This window comes from Heptranchias perlo, chromosome 17 (genome assembly GCF_035084215.1).
Source record: "Heptranchias perlo isolate sHepPer1 chromosome 17, sHepPer1.hap1, whole genome shotgun sequence".
NCBI classification, from domain to species: domain Eukaryota; kingdom Metazoa; phylum Chordata; class Chondrichthyes; order Hexanchiformes; family Hexanchidae; genus Heptranchias; species Heptranchias perlo.
The window spans coordinates 50,416,019-50,438,060 of NC_090341.1; the positions used below are offsets into that span (position 1 = coordinate 50,416,019).

Below are 22,042 nucleotides of genomic sequence, written 5' to 3' on the forward strand. Positions count from 1 at the left end.
TACTGATGGAATAAGCAGGTGAGGTAGCTTTGTAGTGGGTCAGTTGAGAGCAGTTCTTGGGCAAGTTAGTGCTCAGAGAAATGGCCCTTGACACAAGGTATCAATGAAACTCCTTGACAATGCTAAAGAACTGTCACGCTTATTGTACCAAACGCCGGTCTGCCTGATGTTTAATGCTGCTCTTTTTGTCTCTAGTGTCACTAGCCTCGAGCACAATCGGCCCAGGAGGACAGATCGTGCACACAGAGACGACAGAGATCTTTCTGAAAGGGGATCCGCTGAATGGATTTGGATTGCAATTTCAAGGAGGAATCTTTGCCACCGAACCCCTCTCGTCTCCACCACTCATACGATTTATTGACCCAGACAGTCCTGCTGAAAGGTTAGAAGCCACCCTGACGTTATTACTTGTTGAACGCAATTTTAAAAAATAACAAGCTAAAATAACAACAAATTGCATTTATATAGCGCCTTGAACATAGTAAAATATCCCAAGTCACTCCACAGGAGTGATTATCAAACAAAATTTGACATCGAGCCACGTAAGGAGATATTAGGACAGGTGGAGGTAGGTTTTAAGGAGCGTCTTAAAGGAGGAGAGAGAGGTAGAGAGGTTTATGGAGGGAATTCCAGAGCTTCGGGCCTAGGCAGCTGAAGGCATGGCCGCCAATAATGGAGGGAATGCACAAAAGGCCAGAATTGGAGGAGTGCAAAGATCTCAGAGGGCTGGAGGGCTGGAGGAGGTTACAGAGATAGGGAGGGGCGAGGCCATAGAGGGATTTGAACACTCAGTAACAAACCATTTGATGTAAAGATACTGATGCGACAAGAAGAAACTTATGAATATTAATTTCAAATGAACATGTTTTGTGTTTCATCAGTGCTGTTGAAGCCTTAGTTATCAGTTCAGTGTCAGGGACATTTTCATTGAAATGAAACACTATTGAGTAAATAAGGTGTAACACTTTGCTCAGTAATTAGCTAGATGTTTTAATTATTATGGTTAACAGGCTATATATTTTCCATTATGATCCATTTGGTGTTGGAGTAAAATTACTGTCTGGCATTGAAGGGACTGTATAGCACCAGCACTTTGAATTGATTTCAAGCTACATGACACACTCAAATCATTTTCAAATCAATTAAATCCTGGCTGATGGGGGCAGATTGAAGCCCCGAGCAGGGAATTATAGACTTGACGTCTGCCACACCATTTCAGAGGAGCAACCCTTGTAATCTGCTTTCAGAAATCTGATTGTGTATTGTTTCAGCATGGGTACGATAGTGTTTCTGGACTCATTCCAGGCACCTGAGCATGAAACCTAGGTTAACACTGCCAGTGCAGTACTGAGGGAGTGCTGCACTGTCAGAAATGCCGTTTATAAGATGAGACATTAAACTGAGGTCCCGTCTGCCCTCTCAGGTGGACGTAAAAGATCCCATGGCACTATTTCAAAGTTCTCCCCGGTGTTCTGGCCAATTTGTAACCCTCAAACAACACCTTAAAAAAAAAACAGATTATCTGGTCATAATCTCATTGCTGTTTGTGGGATCTTGCTGTGTACAAACTGACTGCCGCATTTCCTACATTACAACAGTGACTACACTTCAAAAGTACTCCTTTGGCTGTAAAGTACTTTGGGACGTCCTGAGGTCGTGAAAGGCGCAATATAAATACAAGGCTTTCTTTCTTTCTTCCTTTAGTAATCCAGAGACCTGGACTAATAATCCAGAGAACGTGTGTTCAAATCCCACCATTCCAGTTTGAGAATTTGAATTCAGTTTGAAAAAATCTGGTATCAGTAAAAGGATCGAGAAGCTGTCGGATTGTTGTAAAAACTCAACTGGTTCACTTGTGCCCTTTATGTAAGGGAACCTGCTGTCCTTCCCTGGTTTGACCGATATGTGACTCCAGTCCCACACCAACAACTCTTAAATGCCTTCTGAAGTGGGCTAGCAAACCAAATTTGCTCAATTTGGGCAACTAGGGATGGGCAATAAATGCCAGCCTTGCCAGCGACGCCCACATCCTGAGAATGAATTTTTTAAAAATCCAATCCTTGGCCTTTGGATTGCTTGTGTAAGTGTTGTCAGGTACCTGAAAGTTTTTTTTTTATTTGTTCATGGGATGTGGGCATCGCTGGCAAAGCCAGCATTTATTGCCCATCCCTAATTGCTCTTGAGAAGGTGGTGGTGAGCCGCCTTCTTGAGCCGCTGCAGTCCATGTGGTGACGGTTCTCCCACAGTGCTGTTAGGAAGGGAGTTCCAGGATTTGAACCAGCGACGATGAAGGAACGGCGATATATTTCCAAGTCGGGATGGTGTGTGACTTGGAGGGGAACGTGCAGGTGGTGTTGTTCCCTTGTGCCTGCTGCTCTTGTCCTTCTAGGTGGTAGAGGTTGCAGGTTTGGGAGGTTCTGTCGAAGAAGCCTTGGTGAGTTGCTGCAGTGCATCCTGTGGATGGTACACACTGCAGCCACAGTGCGCCGGTGGTGAAGGGAGTGAATGTTTAGGGTGGTAGATGGGGTGCCAATCAAGCGGGCTGCTTTATCTTGGATGGTGTCGAGCTTCTTGAGTATTGTTGGAGCTGCACTCATCCAGGCAAGTGGAGAGTATTTCATCACACTCCTGACTTGTGCCTTGTAGATGGTGGAAAGGCTTTGGGGAGTCAGGAGGTGAGTCACTCGCCGCAGAATACCCAGCCTCTGACCTGCTTTTGTAGCCACAATATTTATATGGCTGGTCCAGTTAAGTTTCTGGTCAATGGTGACCCCCAGGATGTTGATAGTGGTGGATTCGGCGATGGTAATGCCGTTGAATGTCAAGGGGAGGTGGTTAGACTCTCTCTTGTTGGAGATGGTAATTGCCTGGCACTTGTCTGGCGCGAATGTTACTTGCCACTTATCAGCCCAAGCCTGGATGTTGTCCAGGTCTTGCTGCATGTGGGCTCGGACTGCTTCAATATCTAAGGGGTTGCGAATGGAACTGAACACTGTGCAATCATCAGCGAACATCCCCATTTCTGACCTTATGATGGAGGGAAGGTCATTGATGAAGCAGCTGAAGATGGTTGGGCCTAGGACACTGCCCTGAGGAACTCCTGCAGCAATGTCCTGGGGCTGAGATGATTGGCCTCCAACAACCACTACCATCTTCCTTTGTGCTAGGTATGACTCCAGCCAGTGGAGAGTTTTCCCCTGATTCCCATGACTTCAATTTTACTTGAGCTCCTTGGTGCCACACTTGGTCAAATGCTGCCTTGATGTCAAGGGCAGTCACTCTCACCCCACCTCTAGATTTCAGCTCTTTTGTCCATGTTTGGACCAAGGCTGTAATGAGGTCTGGAGCCGAGTGGTCCTGGCGAAACTCAAACTGAGCATTGGTGAGCATGTTATTGGTGAGTAAGTGCCGCTTGATAGCACTGTCGATGACACCTTCCATCACTTTGCTGATGATTGAGAGTGGACTGATGGGGCGGTAATTGGCCGGATTGGATTTGTCCTGCTTTTTGTGGACAGGACATACCTGGGCAATTTTCCACATTGTCGGGTGGATGCCAGTGTTGTAGCTGTACTAGAACAGTTTGGCTAAAGGCAGGGCTAGTTCTGGAGCACAAGTCTTCAGCACTACAGCCGGGATGTTGTCGGGGCCCATAGCCTTTGCTCTATCCAGTGCACTCAGCCATTTTTTGATATCACATGGAGTGAATCAAATTGGCTGAAGACTGGCTTCTGTGATGGTGGGGATATTGGGAGGCGGCCGAGATGGATCATCCACTCGGCACTTCTGGCTTGTCTTTTGCACTCACTTGCTGGACTCCGCCATCATTGAGGATGGGGATGTTTGCAGAGCCTCCTCCTCCCGTTAGTTGTTTAATTGTCCACCACCATTCACGACTGGATGTGGCAGGACTGCAGAGCTTTGTTCTGATCCATTGGTTGTGGAATCGCTTAGCTCTGTCTATAGCATGTTGCTTCCGCTATTTAGCATGCATGTAGTCCTGAGTTGTAGCTTCACCAGGTTGGCACCTCGTTTTTAGGTACGCATGGTGCTGCTCCTGGCATGCTCTTCTACACTCCTCATTGAACCAGGGTTGATCCCCTGGCTTGTTGGTAATGGTAGAGTGAGGAATATGCCGGGCCATGAGGTTACAGATTGTGCTGGAATACAATTCTGCTGCTGCTGATGGCCCACAGCGCCTCATGGATGCCCAGTTTTGAGCTGCTAGATCTGTTCTGAATCTATCCCATTTAGCACGGTGGTAGTGCCACACAACACGTTGGATGGTGTCCTCAGTGTGAAGTCGGGACTTTGTCTCCATGAGGACTGTGCGGTGGTCACTCCTACCAATACTGTCATGGGCAGATGCATCTGCGACAGGTAGATTGGTGAGGATGAGGTCAAGTAGCTTGTAGCTTGTGGATCCTGTCGTATCTTTGTTTAATAGATATTCATGGTGATTGACTTTCCATTATGACCAGTGCTGGTCATCAGTCATGGGACCTGCTTCACTCTCAGAGCCCGGCTCTGCCAGTTTGCTCCTATTCTCCTCTGAAGGTAGTGACTCCCCTCTGGAGTGCCGCTCCATGTCCTTCCGTTCTGGAAAAGAAAATTGACCCTTGACAATAGTCTGCAAATTTTCTTTATGTTCGAGGTTTATTTATAATTCCTGATTGTCTTGTTTTCATTTTTTAAGTTTGTCGCCCATTCTCTCTCTCCTCAAACAGATAGAGAAAGGCTGCTGCTTTCCAGTCATTGGCCTTGAGTTTTTTTATCTTTCACCAGTTCCCTAAATAACTCATTTGTCTGTTCTATGCTTTGGTTTTGTATGAATAATTTTCTGATATCACCGTTAACCTCACCGTTAACCTCACTGTGAGCCTCACAGATTCACGTCTGAACCCCTGGCCGTTTAAATCCCGAGAGGTTTAAGCCCTCTCCTCCATGAATACTAAGGTTAGTCCATCAATAACCCTATCTCTTCGAGAACCAGTAAACAGCAAAGGTTGTTTAAATCTTATTTCTTTTTTTTAATTCGTTCATGGGATGTGGGTGTCGCTGGCAAGGCCAGCATTTATTGCCCATCCCTAATTGCCCTTGAGAAGGTGGTGGTGAGCCGCCTTCTTGAACCACTGCAGTCCGTGTGGTGAAGGTTCTCCCACAGTGCTGTTAGGAAGGGAGTTCCAGCATTTTGACCCAGCGACGATGAAGGAACGGTGATATATTTCCAAGTCGGGATGGTGTGTGACTTGGAGGGGAACGTGCAGGTGGTGTTGTTCCCATGTACCTGCTGCCCTTGTCCTTCTAGGTGGTGGAGGTCGCGGGCTTGGGAGGTGCTGTCGAAGAAGCCTTGGCGAGTTGCTGCAGTGCATCCTGTGGATGGTACACACGGCAGCCACGGTGCACCGGTGATGGAGGGAGTGAATGTTTAGGGTGGTGGATGGGGTGCCAATCAAGCGGGCTGCTTTGTCCTGGATGGTGTCGAGCTTCTTGAGTGTTGTTGGATCTGCACTCATCCAGGCAAGTGGAGAGTATTCCATCACACTCCTGACTTGTGCCTTGTAGATGGTGGAAAGGCTTTGGGGAGTCAGGAGGTGAGTCACTCGCCGCAGAATACCCAGCCTCTGACCTGCTCTTGTAGCTGCAGTATTTATATCTCCACTCGGTATAACTTAAATAAATAGTCCAGGCCACCGAACCCGAAAGAGAGAGTTTTATTCATCATCTTAAACATAAATGCAACTACAATTTACATGCAATGATATAAGACATACATCGGTTTGCCGAAACATACAACCTTAATAGCTGTGCCAGAAGAAAGTCACGGAGTTTGAGAATTCTAACTAACTGGGGCCTTTGGCTGTTCTTATATTGGGTTTGTCACCATCCCACTCCCCTTTCATCATATTTAGTGCGCTTACGCGACACCATCATTTTCAATATAGAGATGATGGGGGATAATTGGATCGGGCCTGTTTTTGGGTGGGAGTAGCACGATCCGCAATTACCCCGCGCCCAATGGTCCCTGCGCAGGCAGGACGAGATTTTTGTCAGGCCTGAGGACTTAACTGCAATCTGCGTTGGAAATCAGCATTGAACGAGGATTCCAAGCAATTTGCACTTTCCACCAGCAGGGGGAAGCTCCAATCTCTTAAAGGCAGGCTGTCTGTTAGAAATCTCTTAAAGGTAGCTGGTACCTGTTATTTGCTGAATATCTCAGCCTGCTGTCTGCACAGAGTCTGAACGGAGATCAGACATCGCACACGTAAAGCACAGATGCAAGTCCCATCCCTATTTTTACATACTGATGAGTTATGTTAAAACATTGAATAAAGGTTGCGCACCACTAAATCCCACATCCTCCAATCTGCATGCCAGACCTCACCAATCTGCCGACCTGAGACTCGGTGCACCAAGGTTCACCAGAGGCCTTGGTGCAAGAGGTGGACAGAAGGAGGGACATCCTATAACCGGGGGAGGGGAGCAAGAGGCCCTCCAGACATATACCCAAAAGGCAGTGGGAGGCAGTAAGGGATGAAGTCAATGCCAGGCTCACAGCATCATGCACATGGATGCAGTACAGGAGGAAGTTCAATGGTTTGACATGAGTGGTCAAGGTGAGTGAGGTCAACTGTTAAGTGGCGTCTCCTACCAACAACACCACTAGTCGCATCCACTGCTCCACGCACTACACACCCCATCACCCACATACCAACAAACTCTTTCCATCAGTACTCAACCCTCTCACCCTTACACATTACCACCGTTGCAAGCCACCCACCCACAACTCACAGGCCACATACACTGGCAGCTATTCAATCATGATAGGCACATCACCCAGACACACGTCCCGCTTTCTTTTTTATTATTATTCGTTCATGGGATGTGGGTGTCGCTGGCAAGACCAGCATTTATTGCCCATCCCTAATTGCCCATCCCTAATTGCCCTTGAGAAGGTGGTGGTGAGCCGTCTTCTTGAACCGCTGCAGTCCGTGTGGTGAAGGTTCTCCCACAGTGCTGTTAGGAAGGGAGTTCCAGGATTTTGACCCAACGACAATGAACGAACGGCGATATATTTCCAAGTCGGGATGGTGCGTGACTTGGAGGGGAACGTGCAGGTGGTGGTGTTCCCATGTACCTGCTGCCCTTGTCCCTCTAGGTGGGAGGTGCTGTCGAAGAAGCCTTGGCGAGTTGCTGCAGTGCATCCTGTGGATGGTACACACTGCAGCCACTGTGCGCCGGTGGTGAAGGGAGTGAATGTTTAGGGTGGTGGATGGGGTGCCAATCAAGCGGGCTGCTTTGTCCTGGATGGTGTCGAGCTTCTTGAGTGTTGTTGGAGCTGCACTCATCCAGGCAAGTGGAGAGTATTCCTTCACACTCCTGACTTGTGCCTTGTACATGGTGGAAAGGCTTTGGGGAGTCAGGAGGTGAGTCACTCGCCGCAGAATACCCAGCCTCTGACCAGCTCTTGTAGCCACAGTATTTATATGGCTGGTCCAGTTAAGTTTCTGGTCAATGGTGACCCCCAGGATGTTGATGGTGGGGGATTCGGTGATGGTAATGCCGTTGAATGTCAAGGGGAGGTGGTTAGACTCTCTCTTGTTGGAGATGGTCATTGCCTTGCACTTGTCTGGCACGAATGTTACTTGCCACTTGCAGGAGAAGCTGGCACATATCAGGAGGCAGCAAGTGGCGGTGGCATTTTGCCCCTCGCGCCTGTTCCGCCATTCAATGAGATCATGGTGGACCTGTGACCTAACTCCATATACCCACCTTAGCCCCATATCCCTTAATACCCTTGATTCACAGAAATCTATCAATCTCAGATTTAGAATTCACAATTGAGCTAGCATCAACTGCCATTTGCAGAAGAGCGTTCCAACCTTCTCCTGATGAGCTAGATTCTTTTACCCTCAGTCTGGTTCAGCAACACTGAATCGAATACACCTTTAAAGTTCAACACCATTTTATTAGAGCAGAACTTGGTCTACAGCATCGATCTGGACTCCTGATAGAGTCCCACCATGCTAGCAGAACAAGACAAAGAACATACAGAAAAATACACACGTTTATACAGATCAATAGGGGTTGGAACATTGTTAGCATGAGGGTCAATACCAATCATAAGCCAGGCATAGGTTGGCCATGAGGGGTTACCTAATTGCAAGCCAATCATAAGTATATTTCTGGCTGATCACGCCGCAGTGACAGACATAGATGAATGTCTCCTCATCTCTCAGCTTGGAATGTTTCCCCTAATCATCCCCCATCCTTATCTGCTAACCTGGAATGTCTCCGGCCTCACTCAGCTCATTATTTTCTATTGATCAACCAGCTGTACAGAGACACCTACACCAAACTCCCTACTCCCTAATGTTGCCATGCCAATGATGAGCATAAGCAGACCCCAACATCTAACGAGTTACTCATACCACTATTAGCCTTGAAGGGGCCCATTGTCCTAACCTAGGCAGCTTCTAATTAACCCTTGCTTGTCCTTATTACTACTTTTCTACTTTACCACTTAGACATTCTCATTCTCTACTTTGCCACTTAGACATTCTCATTCCCCCCTTTTATCAATTTATGATAACCAATCTTTGTCCACTCCGCAATTCTGTCTTGCAGAGCCTATTAGATTCTTCATCAACATCATACCTCACTACATGCTCTGTTTCCTTCTTGTCACATACTTTGACTTGTCTGATAACTAGCATCTTTGGGATCCTGTGATTTGTCTACCGTACCGCGGATTTTGATGGAAACAACAATTATGGCGAAAATAAGTATTGCTGCAATCAGAATAACTAATCCATGCATTAGATACGATTCCCATGAGCCACTGAAAAGCCAGTCTAACGAATCTTCCCCCAAGGAACCTTCTAATCTTAGATAGTCAAAAATATCCATCGGGGCGAACCCATTATGCCTTCTCTCTTGGTTAAATCTCAGGTACCGATCGTGCCTCTGTCTATCCCTCTCTTGTTCACACAACTCACGGGTCCTTTCCCCTTCATGTTTACAAACATAATCATATTTGCAATCAGTCCAATGACAGGGTAAGGCACCATCTGATCGACCTCCCATCTCTAGTGTACGGTGGGGCTGCCTCAGGAGCCCGGTACAGTTGCCCATACGGGTGACGTTCCATCTTCCAAATCCCTGTGGGTCATCGTCGTTGCACCGAAGTATGTCTCCTTGGCACAGGTGGTATATGCGTTTAGGCTGGTCCCGTCGACATGTTCTCCTTTTGGTCACTCCCAGGGTCAGCAAGAGTCCAAGGCAGAAGATCCAAGGCAAGACTTCCATGGCTGGTCACGATACCTGTATAGGGAAGATTTCTTGAGAGAAAAGAGAAGTTAGCATCTTAAATTTGACTGATAGTTTTACAGTGGTGGAGGTGAACCCAAGCACTCTTCCCCTCTACCTTCACAGCGGTAGGGGTGGTGAGTAGAACCTGGTAGGGCCCCTCCCAACGAGGTTCCAGTCCTTTCCTTGTCCAATTCCTGATTAACACGTACGTTCCCGGTTCGATTTTAGATGGACTGGCTATAGGAGGAAGTTCGACGTAGGCAGCTCGTACCCGAGAGTGGAGGCTTCTCAATGCCTTAGTTAATGACAAAATATAATTAGTCATTTCTGTCGTCATGTGGTGAAAGTGGATGGTTTTCGGAACGTTTTGATTCCACGGGGTCTTGAGGGATCTCCCATATATAATTTCAGCAGGACTTAACCGTGCTACCCCAGCCGGGGTAGTACGTATCTGAAATAAGGCTATAGGAAGAAGTTTGAGCCAAGTAGTACCAGTCTCTGCCTGCAGTTTAGCCAGTTTATTTTTCAAAGTCTGATTAGCACGTTCAACCAACCCAGCGGCTTGTGGTCTGTAAGCACAATGTAGCTGCTGTTTAATGCCCATCTGGATGCAGAATTCCTTGTTCACCTGACCCACAAAATGAGGGCCGTTATCTGAACTCAATTGATTTGGGATTCCGTATCTAGGGATGATCTCTTTCATCAGAACTTTTACAACAGTGGAGGCTTTGTTATCTGTTGTCGGATAGGCCTCTATCCATTTACTAAATACATCAACAATAACTAGGACATATTTATAACCCTGACATCTTTCCAACTCAATGTAGTCCATCTGGAGGGTCTCAAAGGGACCTTCAGGTAAAGGGGTCTTTCCCCATTCGCAAGGCACTCCCTTTCTAGGGTTGTGTTGTTGACAAATGAGGCAACGACTGCTGATGCTCTGGGCTAGGGCTTGCAACCTAGGCCAGCAGTGTATCACTAGTAGCCTTGGCACAACAATGAGTTGCAAAGTGTACACATTCAATAATCCATAATGCTAATTCATCTGACATACAAGTCTGCCCCACAGGGTAACCCACAATTTAGACACACAGTCATAAGTACAACCAAGTTGTTCCCACAATTGCTTATCACAGTCAGGAGCGTCCTCCTGTAATTTAATGACGCCTTGGATGGTTGGCATTGGCTTTTCAGAGGGAGACTTGCTCTGTTTTGAGCTTTTAGTCTGACTCATCATTCTAGGGACAACCACCCTCTGTGTCTGGGACGCTTCCTTAGCTTCCTGGCCAGCATTTCTATTCCCTATATCGACTGGGGTCTGTCCTGTCGTGTGGGCGGAGCATTTTATAACTGAAATCTGTCTTGGTAGCATAAGGGCTTGTAACAAATCTGAGACTAACTTCTGATGGGAAATCTGCGTACCTGCAGAAGTCAGAAACCCTCTGTTTTTCCATAACTGTCCAAAATCGTGAACTACCCCGAAAGCGTATCTGGAATCTGTATACACATTAACCCTTTGGTCTTTCCCGAGGACACAAGCTCTTATCAGTGCAAACAGCTCCGCTTGCTGGGCAGAATATGGAAATTCAAAAGCAGCAGATTCGACAGTTTTACCGTCCTGGTCCACTATTGCATATCCTGAAAGTTTCTCCCCAAAGGAACCAATAGAGGCACTCCCATCTACGTACATAGTTATGTCCGGATCCTTTATTGGGATATCAGACAGATCGTCTCTGACAGAAGTGTCTTCCTTAATTAAAGATAAACAATCGTGTCCTGGATCAGTCTGTTCAAGGGGTGGCTCTGTGAGAAAACATGCTGGGTTGATGGTAGTACAATGTTTAAATCGCAGCTTAGGATTATTCAGCAGATATATCTCATACTTATTTTGTCGAGCCATGGTAAGATGTTGAGTCTGCAGCTGGCCTAATAATGCAGTTACCGAGTGTGAACTGTATACAGTGATGTCCTGTTGTAAAGTCAGATTAGCAGCTGATTGCAGGCTATTGTAAATGGCCGTTAAAGTCTGAGTACAAACTGGATGTCCCAGTGCCACCGGATCTAGTTTCAAAGAGTAATACGCTACCGGTCTATGCTTGTCTCCATGTTTTTGAGTTAAAACAGCAGTCGAGCAATCAGTGAGGATAGTACAGTACAACTGAAATGGTCTGTCATATAGGGGTCTCCCCAATGCGGGTGCTTGTGACAAAGCTTCCTTTAATCTCTTAAATGCCCCTAAGGCGTCGGATTCTAGTTGAAATTCGCCCTCTAAGCTGGTATACGGCGTTAATAATTTAGTGTCCAAAGCAATGTTAGGGATCCACTGTCTGCAATAGTTTACCATTCCCATCCACTGCCGGACCTCCTTTGCAGTGCGAGGTACAGGGAATTGACAGATTGGTTCAATCCTGCTTCTTTCTAAGTTGCTGAGAGCATGATGCTAAGAAACTTAACCCTCTGTTGGCCCACCAGTACTTTCGAGTGGGATACTATGTACCCTAGTGAGGATAAGTGATTTAGCAGTTGGGCAGTGTCTTCCCCGGTTACTCTGCTCATCAGGGCTGGCTATCAACAGATCATCGACATACTGGACCAGCGCAGACCCTTGTTTCAAAGTCAATGTCTGTAATTGCTCCTGTAAGCATCTAGAAAATAACGTTGGGGAGTTAACGAAGCCTTGTGGCAGTCGGGTCCACGTATATTGCTGTCCCTCGTAAGTGAAAGCAAAAAGATACTGACTTGATGGGTCTAGCGGCAAGGCGAAAAAGGCGTGTTGAAGATCGACTACTGCAAAGACGTTGGCTGTTGCAGGAACTTGAGCCAGAATGTGAGCTGGATTGGCCACTAACGCATGTAGCGATTGTACAATCGCATTAATTGATCGTAAATCCTGTACTAATCTGTACTGATTCGGCTTTCCTGGCTTCGGGACTGCCAGGATGGGCGTGTTACACGGGGACTGACATTTAATCAAAATACCTTGCTTTAATAATCCAGCGATCAGTTTGTCAATGCTTGGTATTGCCTGTTGCTTTAGTGGGTATTGTCGAATCGAGGGTAATACCACATTGTCCTGCAGGGCAATACGAATAGGAGTCATTTTAACGCATCCTACCTGTGTGGGATCCTCCGCCCACACTTGTGGATTAACGTATTCTGGTTTCTCATTGCCCACATGGTGGCGCAATTGTGCCCTGTTAACCCTTGGTGTCTGATAAAACAGAATAGTCCGGCCGCATGACAGGGTCTGTTTCTGTCGGTTATCTGGATCAGCTTGTTCGACTGCACGTTTTACCATGGGTCCTAAATCTTTCGCATGGTACGGGTAATTCACCTCCCGGGTGATATGTGGGGCTCCCTTTATTTCAAAGTATCCTGGATCCCATCCCATTGTCTTCGCAGCACCCTGAGTGATGTAACCTGTAATAGGTGCTTCCTTCCACAACTCTGAGGGGATCTCAACATACTCTGCTCTCCCTTCTGGTCCTGTAACCATAGCCCGGCGAATAACCTCCCATTCCGTTCCTACATAGCTTCGGTAAAAGTCCTCCAATTCCTTATTTCTCCCGCTCCTATCGTAATCCAAGGTAACATGAAGGGAACCCTCATCTTTGAAGTCTAGAGACCACCATTGTGGGGTGATAGAAACATAACACTGCATTTTAGGGGCCCATGGTTTCACAGTCAGTCCTTCGTCCCCGCGCTCAATGCTCAGGCGGAATGCACATAGCAAGTCTCTAGCCATGAGGTTACAGTCTAGTCCACTTGTAATTACAAATTGGTGTTTTACTGACTCATTTCCAAATTGTACTTCCACTGGTTCGGATATCGGGTATTGGCTCACTTGTCCCTGAAAACCAGACAGACTCTGTTTCTCCCGGGACTCAGGGAGATTGAGCTCCGATTGGACAAATGACATGGTCGCTCCGGTGTCTACTAAGAATGTATGTGGGTTTCCTTTAATCATTAGTGACAGAACGGGCTCCTGCTCTGACTGGATCCCGTTTACCACAAGGTTAGCTAGTCAATACTGGGGGAACGGATTGTTTTGGGAAAAGTCCATATATCTTCCTCGTCCTCGATTCCCTTGCCAACCTCCTCTTCGCTGCCCTTGCATATGGCCCCCTCTTTCTTGTCTACGGGAGGGACATTCCTTGCTCCAGTGGCCTTGCTGACCACGATTAAAACAGGCATCTGACCCTGTTTGTCTCCCCCCTCCTCTTCTCATTTCAAAATCCTGTCTCGGGGGAACGTAGGGTGGGCCATAATTAGGGGCGGTTGGTCCGTTAGGGTGTGTAATGTACCCATTCCCTTCTCCGTCAATCCATCCTGGGACACAATACTGAGGCTCCATCTGATATCCTGTTCTGTCTGGGGTGTGTTTATGTCCGGGGGGGTGTTTCGGCTCTTCCTTTTTTATCACATACTCAGTTTTGACTCTAACCTGGGCTTGACCTTCCTGGTGCTTATTATCTGTCCAGTAGTATTTCACTGCCCTATCCATCTGGTTGGGAGTATTCTCTGACCAGTTCATATTATTAGTCTTAACTGCTTGAGCAACCTGAGCCGGCAGGCAGTTCAGCAGCATAGCGCAGTACTGTGGTGAGTCTCTTCCCTCACGGTATGCTACGTCTCCTGACTGATTCTGGTATATTTCAGAGAATCTTTCCAAATATTCGTCTGCTCCCTCGCCCTTTTTAGGCCTGGTGTCTAAGATCTTAGTTATGTCAATTGGTTTTTGTAGGGTGGTGGTCAAGGCGTTGAGTATAGCCTGTTCGCGATCACCATTCTGTGCCTGAGCGTTTGCCAATTCAGCATAATTTGCATACTGCAAGTGATCCAAAATCCGAGTGCGTTCAGCAGGGGTTAAAATTTGCTGCACTAATGCCCACAAGTCTCTTGATTCCGCATTATAAACGGAAATGGTGGTCCGAAGAAAGTCTACAAACAAGGTAGGTGATTTCTTTCTATCCGGCATCCCGGCTGGAATGGCCATTATCTGGTGGGGTCTCCAGGGACAGTACACATTTATCAATTGGGGGTTGCCGGGTGCTCCGGCGTTAGCCTGGTCATCGGCGGGATTAGGCACCTGTCTCATTGGTAACTGACGAGGGGTCGATTCATACCTAACTAGTGTCTCAGTACGAGGTTCTGAGTCTAGTGATGTCAAGTCGTCCCCTGCTGCTCCACTGTCTGTGTCTCTAAGTTCCTGACTGACCAGTCTCTGATCTCTCTGCTTTCTAAAACTAAGCGGGCTGGCTGAGAATTTAAATGTTGGAGCCAATAATTCCGTAGTTTTACTTCTGGTACGGGAGGAGACCGGGGAGACAATTTGAGGCGTTATCGCAGGGGTTTGAACAGCCGGTCCCGTAGGCACCGAAGGATAGAGATTACCGTACTCAGGAGGGGCACTAGGACCCTGGGGAGCTACACGGGACCTACAATTCCACTCATCCAATTCATCCTCGTCCCCCTCAGCCAAGGCAAGGCCAATCATTGGATTACGTAATCCACTTTCATCAAGCCCTTTGGGCTCGCCCGCAGTCTTTTCAGACTTCTGTTTAGAGTGTTTCTCATGTTTACATTCTCCTTTTAGGAGTTCTACAGACTTAACCACTCCTCCCTCAGTGAGTGCTATCCCTAACTTCAACGCGTTATCTTGCCAACTTGCTCATACCGAAGCTTCTTTCAACTCTTGACAGTACTGTCTCCATAAAGCAATTAACCCTTTGGCTGGTTTAGCTCCATTATTTTTCCAAATTAATTCCTCTGCTTTTATGGCAATATCCAGGTCTTTAGTTCCTCCCAATGGCCATTGATCATTCCCCAGTCTTTTATTCAACCCGCCTGACAATTGTCTAAATTGTTTTGCCTTGTCTGGATATTTTTCACACAAAATCTGTAAGGCACTGCCGGGTTCTGCAGTGACATCCAGACAATTACCCATTTTATCTCTCGTTTCCCTTACGCTTAATCAACTAGTTAACACAACCGTATTATCGCCCCCCAGTCGCTTACTGGATTTAATTATGGTCCTGACCGCTTGTGCGTCACAATCCTAAGTGTCCTTGGTGTCTACGCCCACTTCAGGGTCCTGACCTTCGCGTGGAGGATCTCCTCTCTTAACAACCGGTCTAAGGCTGGGCGTGTGACACAGGCACTTCCTTCTGTAGTCGATCAGCACAAGCAATCAGTTCCTGTTTATACCCACTCCCCAAGGATTCGAAGTTCTGGTTTTTACCCAATCACCAGAGACTCGAACACTAACTCTTAGTGATATTGATCACTGACCCACCGTGTTCTAAGGTCCTGTTTATATCCAATTATCAGGAACTCGAACCTAGTGATATTTTGATCACTAACGCACCGTATTCGAAATTCCTGTTTATATCCAGTTACCAGGAACTCGAACTTGGACTTTCAGTGATAATTTTGATCACCGACCTAAGTTTAATTACTCCCTCAGCACGTACGCTGACCCTCAGCCGAAGCTGACCCTCAGTGAGTCCGATCACTGACCTATCTCGGTGTATTCGCCAGACTGACCTGAATCTTGTAAGGACGCCACACGAGTGTTAGCGAGTGGACGATTCGTCGTCAGACTTAACAGATTCAGGAAAGCCGAAGTGGTAAAAGAAGCTTTACTCACCCCGGGGGCGCTCTCTCCTTCGTCCGTGTCCGAGACAATCCGCCTCTTACTCCGCGAACTCTCGGTGATCGACCGTTGAGATCCTGCCGACTACGCCAAATGATGAGCTAGATTCTTTTACCCTCAGTCTGGTTCAGCAACACTGAATCGAATACACCTTTAAAGTTCAACACCATTTTATTAGAGCAGAACTTGGTCTACAGCATCGATCTGGACTCCTGATAGAGTCCCACCATGCTAGCAGAACAAGACAAAGAACATACAGAAAAATACACACATTTATCCAGATCAATAGGGGTTGGAACATTGTTAGCATGAGGGTCAATACCAATCATAAGCCAGGCATAGGTTGGCCATGAGGGGTTACCTAATTGCAAGCCAATCATAAGTATATTTCTGGCTGATCACGCCGCAGTGACAGACATAGATGAATGTCTCCTCATCTCTCAGCTTGGAATGTTTCCCCTAATCATCCCCCATCCTTATCTGCTAACCTGGAATGTCTCCGGCCTCACTCAGCTCATTATTTTCTATTGATCAACCAGCTGTACAGAGACACCTACACCAAACTCCCTACTCCCTAATGTTGCCATGCCAATGATGACCATAAGCAGACCCCAACATCTAACGAGTTACTCATACCACTATTAGCCTTGAAGGGGCCCATTGTCCTAACCTAGGCAGCTTCTAATTAACCCTTGCTTGTCCTTATTACTACTTTTCTACTTTGCCACTTAGACATTCTCATTCTCTACTTTGCCACTTAGACATTCTCACTCCCACCCTTTGCGCGTAGAAGCGTTTCTTAACTTCACTCCTGCACGTCCTGGCTCTAAATGTTAGGCTCTGTCTTTGCGTTCTAGTATTGAAGTCTAGGAGACCTCCAAAAACAATTACAAATGTCTCGGCAGCCAGAAGCAATAATCCAGCCACTAACCTGTAAATCCTGCATGGTCCCTTTAAATAGCGTCGGTGGGGGGTCCGCCAGGCACTCTAAGACACGTTCAGATGGTCGGGGTTAAGACATGTTCAGATGGTTGTGGTTAAGACTGTGCGTTGAGTTGTGCATTAAGTCCCAAAATGGTATCTATCACTTTAAATCAGCGTTGCACACTGATTGAAGCCATTTTCTCCCTACTTTACATGATTCCAGCGTTTGTTATCTGCGCCTGCGCAAACTCCTGTATCAAAATGGCATCTGGCGCACGTCATGCTGGAAACGAGCATGCGTATCCTAGACGCCATCTTGGATGTCGAAGAGGCCGTGTCGCGCCGAAACAACGGGCGCTACACGGCCCAATTTAACGCCCATTGTCCCTAATTCTTACCTCATCCACCAGACAATGGATGTGGACAACTACAAGGTCATTTCATCACAAGTCGTTTCAGAACTTGAAGCTGATAACAAACCCCTGTTCCCATGAAAGCAACGAGTCTGCAGTTTTCCAAAAGCAACGAGTTTGCAGTTTTAAGTTATAAATACACCCATGAGTCTTTGCCGCCCTCAGTTAGCCTATTTCCCAAAGCATGCTGGATAATGATACCGGATTGCATTCTTACACTGGTCATTCACTGGTATTTCACCCAAATATCCCTTCTTGTGTGAGCCTAGTTGGCAGGCTATTCACCCACGTGGGCCATTATAGCTGAGCACAGTCCATATCTGGGGACGGTCGTGGTTATGGTACTAAACTCGGGATCCAGACATCATTGCTGAGAATTTCTTCAAGGGTTCCCTCGATCGGCCGCCACAACTTCGGTGGAAACCCAGGATAGATGCGTAAACAGGGTCGATCAGGACAATCCCTGAGGAAATTCCCGGTGCATGAGTTCAAAGCCCCACCATGACAAGTTTAGAAATTGAATTCAATAAATAGCAACAGAGAGAAAAAAAAATTACTATAAAAGCTGCCAGATTGCTGTAAAATCCCAACTGGTTCACTCGTTTCCTTCGGGGAAGGGAACTTGCCACCTCTACATGGTCTGACCTACATGTGACTCCAGTCCCACGCTACATGGTTGACTCTTACTGCACTCTGAAGTGACCTAGGAACATTAGGATCAGGAATAGGCCATTCAGCCCCTCGAGTCTGCTCCGCCATTCAATTAGATAATTGCACCTCAACTCTATTTGAACTCTGAACCTTTTGCTTTGATACCCTTGCCTAACAAAAATACAAATAAAGTGTCCTAGCAATCCTACTTCATAGGAGAAGGCCCACCACTGCCTCCTCAAGGTGTCGAGAGATGGGCAATAAATGAGGCCAATAAAAGCACACGCACGCATCGGGGAGGGTGTGAAGAAGAGCAACAAGTATGATCCCAACTGTAAAGGAGATGAACTGTGAGTTAGTCTCGAGGGAAGAAGGTTATGGAGGGAGCTGATTGAGGTATGTAAAATATTAATGGGATAGGTAAGGTGAGCCCAGAATATTACTTCAAGCCCAGCCAAGAAAGTCAGGCCAGAGGATATTTATTTAAGATAGATATCGGTAAGAACTTCCTAAAAGGGAAAGAAAGACTTGCACCAATGTCACACCAATGATACAATGCAGTGACATGACTTGGTCATGGTTTGATTGCTCCTCTTCTGATAGCATTTCCAAATGTTTCAACACCATTATTTCTGATACAAAGAAATAGTAAGCTGAAGTAACCTGGTTTGGTCGGTGAATATTTTCTTATTTTAAGGTCTTTCAAGGGAAAAGAAAGAGAAAGACTCGCATTTCTACAACGCCTTTCACAACCTCAGGACGTCCCAAATCACTTTACAGCCAATGAAGTACTTTTGAAGTGTAGTCTCTACTGTAATGTATGGATATTCAGCTGCTAGTTTGCGCTCAGCAAGCTCCCACAAACAGCAATGTGATAATAACCAGATATTCTGTTTTAGTGATGTTGATTGAAGGATAAATATTGGCCAGGACATCGGGGAGAACTCCCCTGCTCTTCTTCGAAATAGTGCCATGGGATCTTTTACATCCAAAAGACGGTACCTCCGACAGTGCAGCACTCCCTCAGTACTGTACTGAAGTATCAGCCTAGATTTTTGTTTAAGTCTCTGGAGTGGGACTTGAACCCACAACCTTTTAACTCCAAGGCAAGAGTGCTACCCACTGTGGCACAGCTTCTTATTCAACGAGTGATAAATCTTTGGGATAATCTGCCAGATGATATTTTTGGGACGCTCAACGATGGTATACTGAGAGAGTTAGGATACCAGAGGAACAAGCTTCAAAGAGCTGTATGGCCTTTTCCCACCCCGACTCTTCTTATTTTATTATGTGAATAATCTCCCTGGCCTAGAATTTACTGCTGGGGATTCCAGTGAAGGAATGCTTACTGCGTTCGTATAATGTTCCTCCAGAGGCTGTTTTTAGTGGAGGCGTTGACCCCTTTAAAATAAACCATGATTTTCTTACTGCACAAGCTCCACCTCATCCAAAACGCCTACGCCCGTAGCCTGTCGCACACTGTGTTTAAACTCAGCTGCCGGGCTGATGACCATTCCCAGCCACTCGCTCATCACCCCTGTCTCCACACTGACTCCCTGTCCCCCAAAACATTGAGTTTAAAATCCTCATCTTCATCTTCAGGTCCCTCCAACGCCTCGCCCCGCTGAATTCCCGCAAGTTTCCCCAGTATTACGTGCCCTCTCACACCGTTCGATCCTCCGAGGTCGCAAAGACACACATGCACTCTCGCTCTGTACCCCAGTATGGAGGGAGGTGGCAAAGAGAGAAAATATGAATACACGGTGCCAGCTGTGCCACAGTTGGTCGCACTCTTGCTGCAGAGTCAGAAGGTCATGGGTTCAAGTCCCACTCCAGAGACTTGAGCAAAAATCTGAGCTGACATTCCAGTACAGTGCTGAGGGAGTGCTGCACTGTCAGAGGTGTTGTCTTTTAGATGAGATGTTAAACCAAGGCTGCATCTGCCCTTTCAGGTGGATGTAAGAGATCCCATGGCACGAGTCAAAGAAGAGCAGAGGAGTTCTCCCCTGGCCAATATTTATGCCTCATTCAACATCACTAAAACAGATTATCTGGTCATTATCACACTGCTGTTTGTGGGATCTTGCTGTGCGCAAATTGGCTGCCACGTTTCCTACATTACAACAGTGACTACACTTCAAAAGTATTTAATTGGTTGTAAAGCGTTTTGGGACCTCCTAAGGTCATAAAAGGCACTATGTAAATGCCAGATTTTCTTTTCTTTGATTCCTATAAGAGCCGGGAACATATGATTTCTAAACTGCTCAATAGAAGCTTACGGATGTGGTTTTCTCAGCCCAGATAACGAGCTTTCTTCCTTTGTCTTTTTTCTCTCCCAAAAACTTTTCCAACTGACACCGTGCGTATCCAGATGTGGGCTAATGCAAGTGGGCGATCGAGTTCTCTCCATCAACTGCATGCCAACCGAGGATGGGACCCTAGAGGAGGCCAACCAGCTGTTACGAGACGCTGCTCTCACAAACAAAGTGACGCTCGAGATAGAGTTCGACGTGGCAGGTACGTTGCAATCAAGAGAAACGTTTGAAACCCGTCTGTGAGGCCTGTGAGAACCAGACAGAAAAAATAGACATTTTAATGGAATTCCCATCAGGCAAATGTTCAACATGGCTAGCTTGCTGTGACTGGTAATTGGTGAGATAAATCCTGAATCAGAACACCGAGATTTGTTAGTATCAGCAACCTAAGCTATCTTCAAATTAATGGGAACATGGGTTTAAACTGGAAATGGTCGATTCTGCCCGTTTCTGCGCCTGCGATGCTGCGGAGCTTCGTGTGATGGGAGCACGTCAGGAATTCGGGCTTGGAGCTCAGCACATCCCGCACAGGTCTTCCGGCCTAAAAAGATAAATACCTCAAATACTCCTGCTAGAGGTTAAGGATGAAGGTTTGCTTCTTGTGCACCACGAGTGGGTGTAAAGTTACATCGAGCTACATCGAGTCTACAGCACAGGAACAGGCCATTCGGCCCAACTGGTCTATGCTGGCATTTATGTTCCACATGAGCCTGTTCCCACCCTACTTCATCTCAACCTATCAGCCTAACCTTCTATTCCTTTCTCCCTCATATACTTATCTAGCTTCCCCTTAAATACACCTACGCTATTCACCTCAACCACTCCTTGTTTTTTTTTGTTCGTTCATGGGATGTGGGCGTCGCTGGTGGGGCCGGCATTTATTGTCCATCCCCAATTGCCCTTGAGAAGGTGGTGGTGAGCCGCCTTCTTGAACCGCTGCAGTCCTTGTGGTGACGGTTCTCCCACAGTGCTGTTAGGAAGGGAGTTCCAGGATTTTGACCCAGCGACAATGAAGGAACGGCGATATATTTTCAAGTCAGGATGGTGTATGACTTGGAGGGGAACATGCAGGTGGTGTTGTTCCCTTGTGCCTGCTGCTCTTGTCCTTCTAGGTGATAGAGGTCGCGGGTTTGGGAGGTGCTGTCGTGCATCCTGTGGATGGTACACACTGCAGCCACTGTGCGCCGGTGGTGAAGGGAGTGAATGTTTAGGGTGGTGATGGGGTGCCAATCAAGCGGGCTGCTTTATCTTGGATGGTGTCGAGCTTCTTGAGTATTGTTGGAGCTGCACTCATGCAAGCAAGTGGAGAGTATTCCATCACACTCCTGACTTGTGCCTTGTAGATGGTGGAAAGGCTTTGGGGAGTCAGGAGGTGAGTCACTCGCCGCAGAATACCCAGCCTCTGACCTGCTCTCGTAGCCACAGTATTTATGTGGCTGGTCCAGTTAAGTTTCTGGTCAATGGTAACCCCCAGGATGTTGATGGTGGGGGATTCGGCGATGGTAATGCCGTTGAATGTCAAGGGGAGGTGGCGAGTTCCATATTCTCACCTCTCTGTCAGTAGAGAAGTTTCTCCTGAATTCCCTATTGGATTTATTAGTGACTATCTTATATTTATGGCCCCTAGTTTTGGTCTCCCCCACAAGTGGAAACTTGTACCTTTGTGGATATTCCATCGATGTGCCCACAGTCCCACTGGAAGATACACAGGGGTATCCTGGGGACAACCCCTGCTTTGTTTCATGTCCCACAGTTTCATGTTTTTGAAGGTC

At 46.9% G+C, this 22,042-nt stretch overlaps 1 protein-coding gene across 1 annotated transcript in view; it reads left to right on the forward strand.

The window, feature by feature from the left end:
* The window catches only part of grip2b (glutamate receptor interacting protein 2b), a 179,007-nt gene that overhangs the window by 89,854 nt on the left and 67,111 nt on the right, over window positions 1-22,042 (forward strand). Inside the window, exons 13-14 of the mRNA XM_067998289.1 lie at window positions 196-382; window positions 20,327-20,472. Of these exons, the coding sequence (XP_067854390.1) occupies window positions 196-382; window positions 20,327-20,472 (333 nt within the window). The remainder of the gene's footprint in view (window positions 1-195; window positions 383-20,326; window positions 20,473-22,042) is intronic.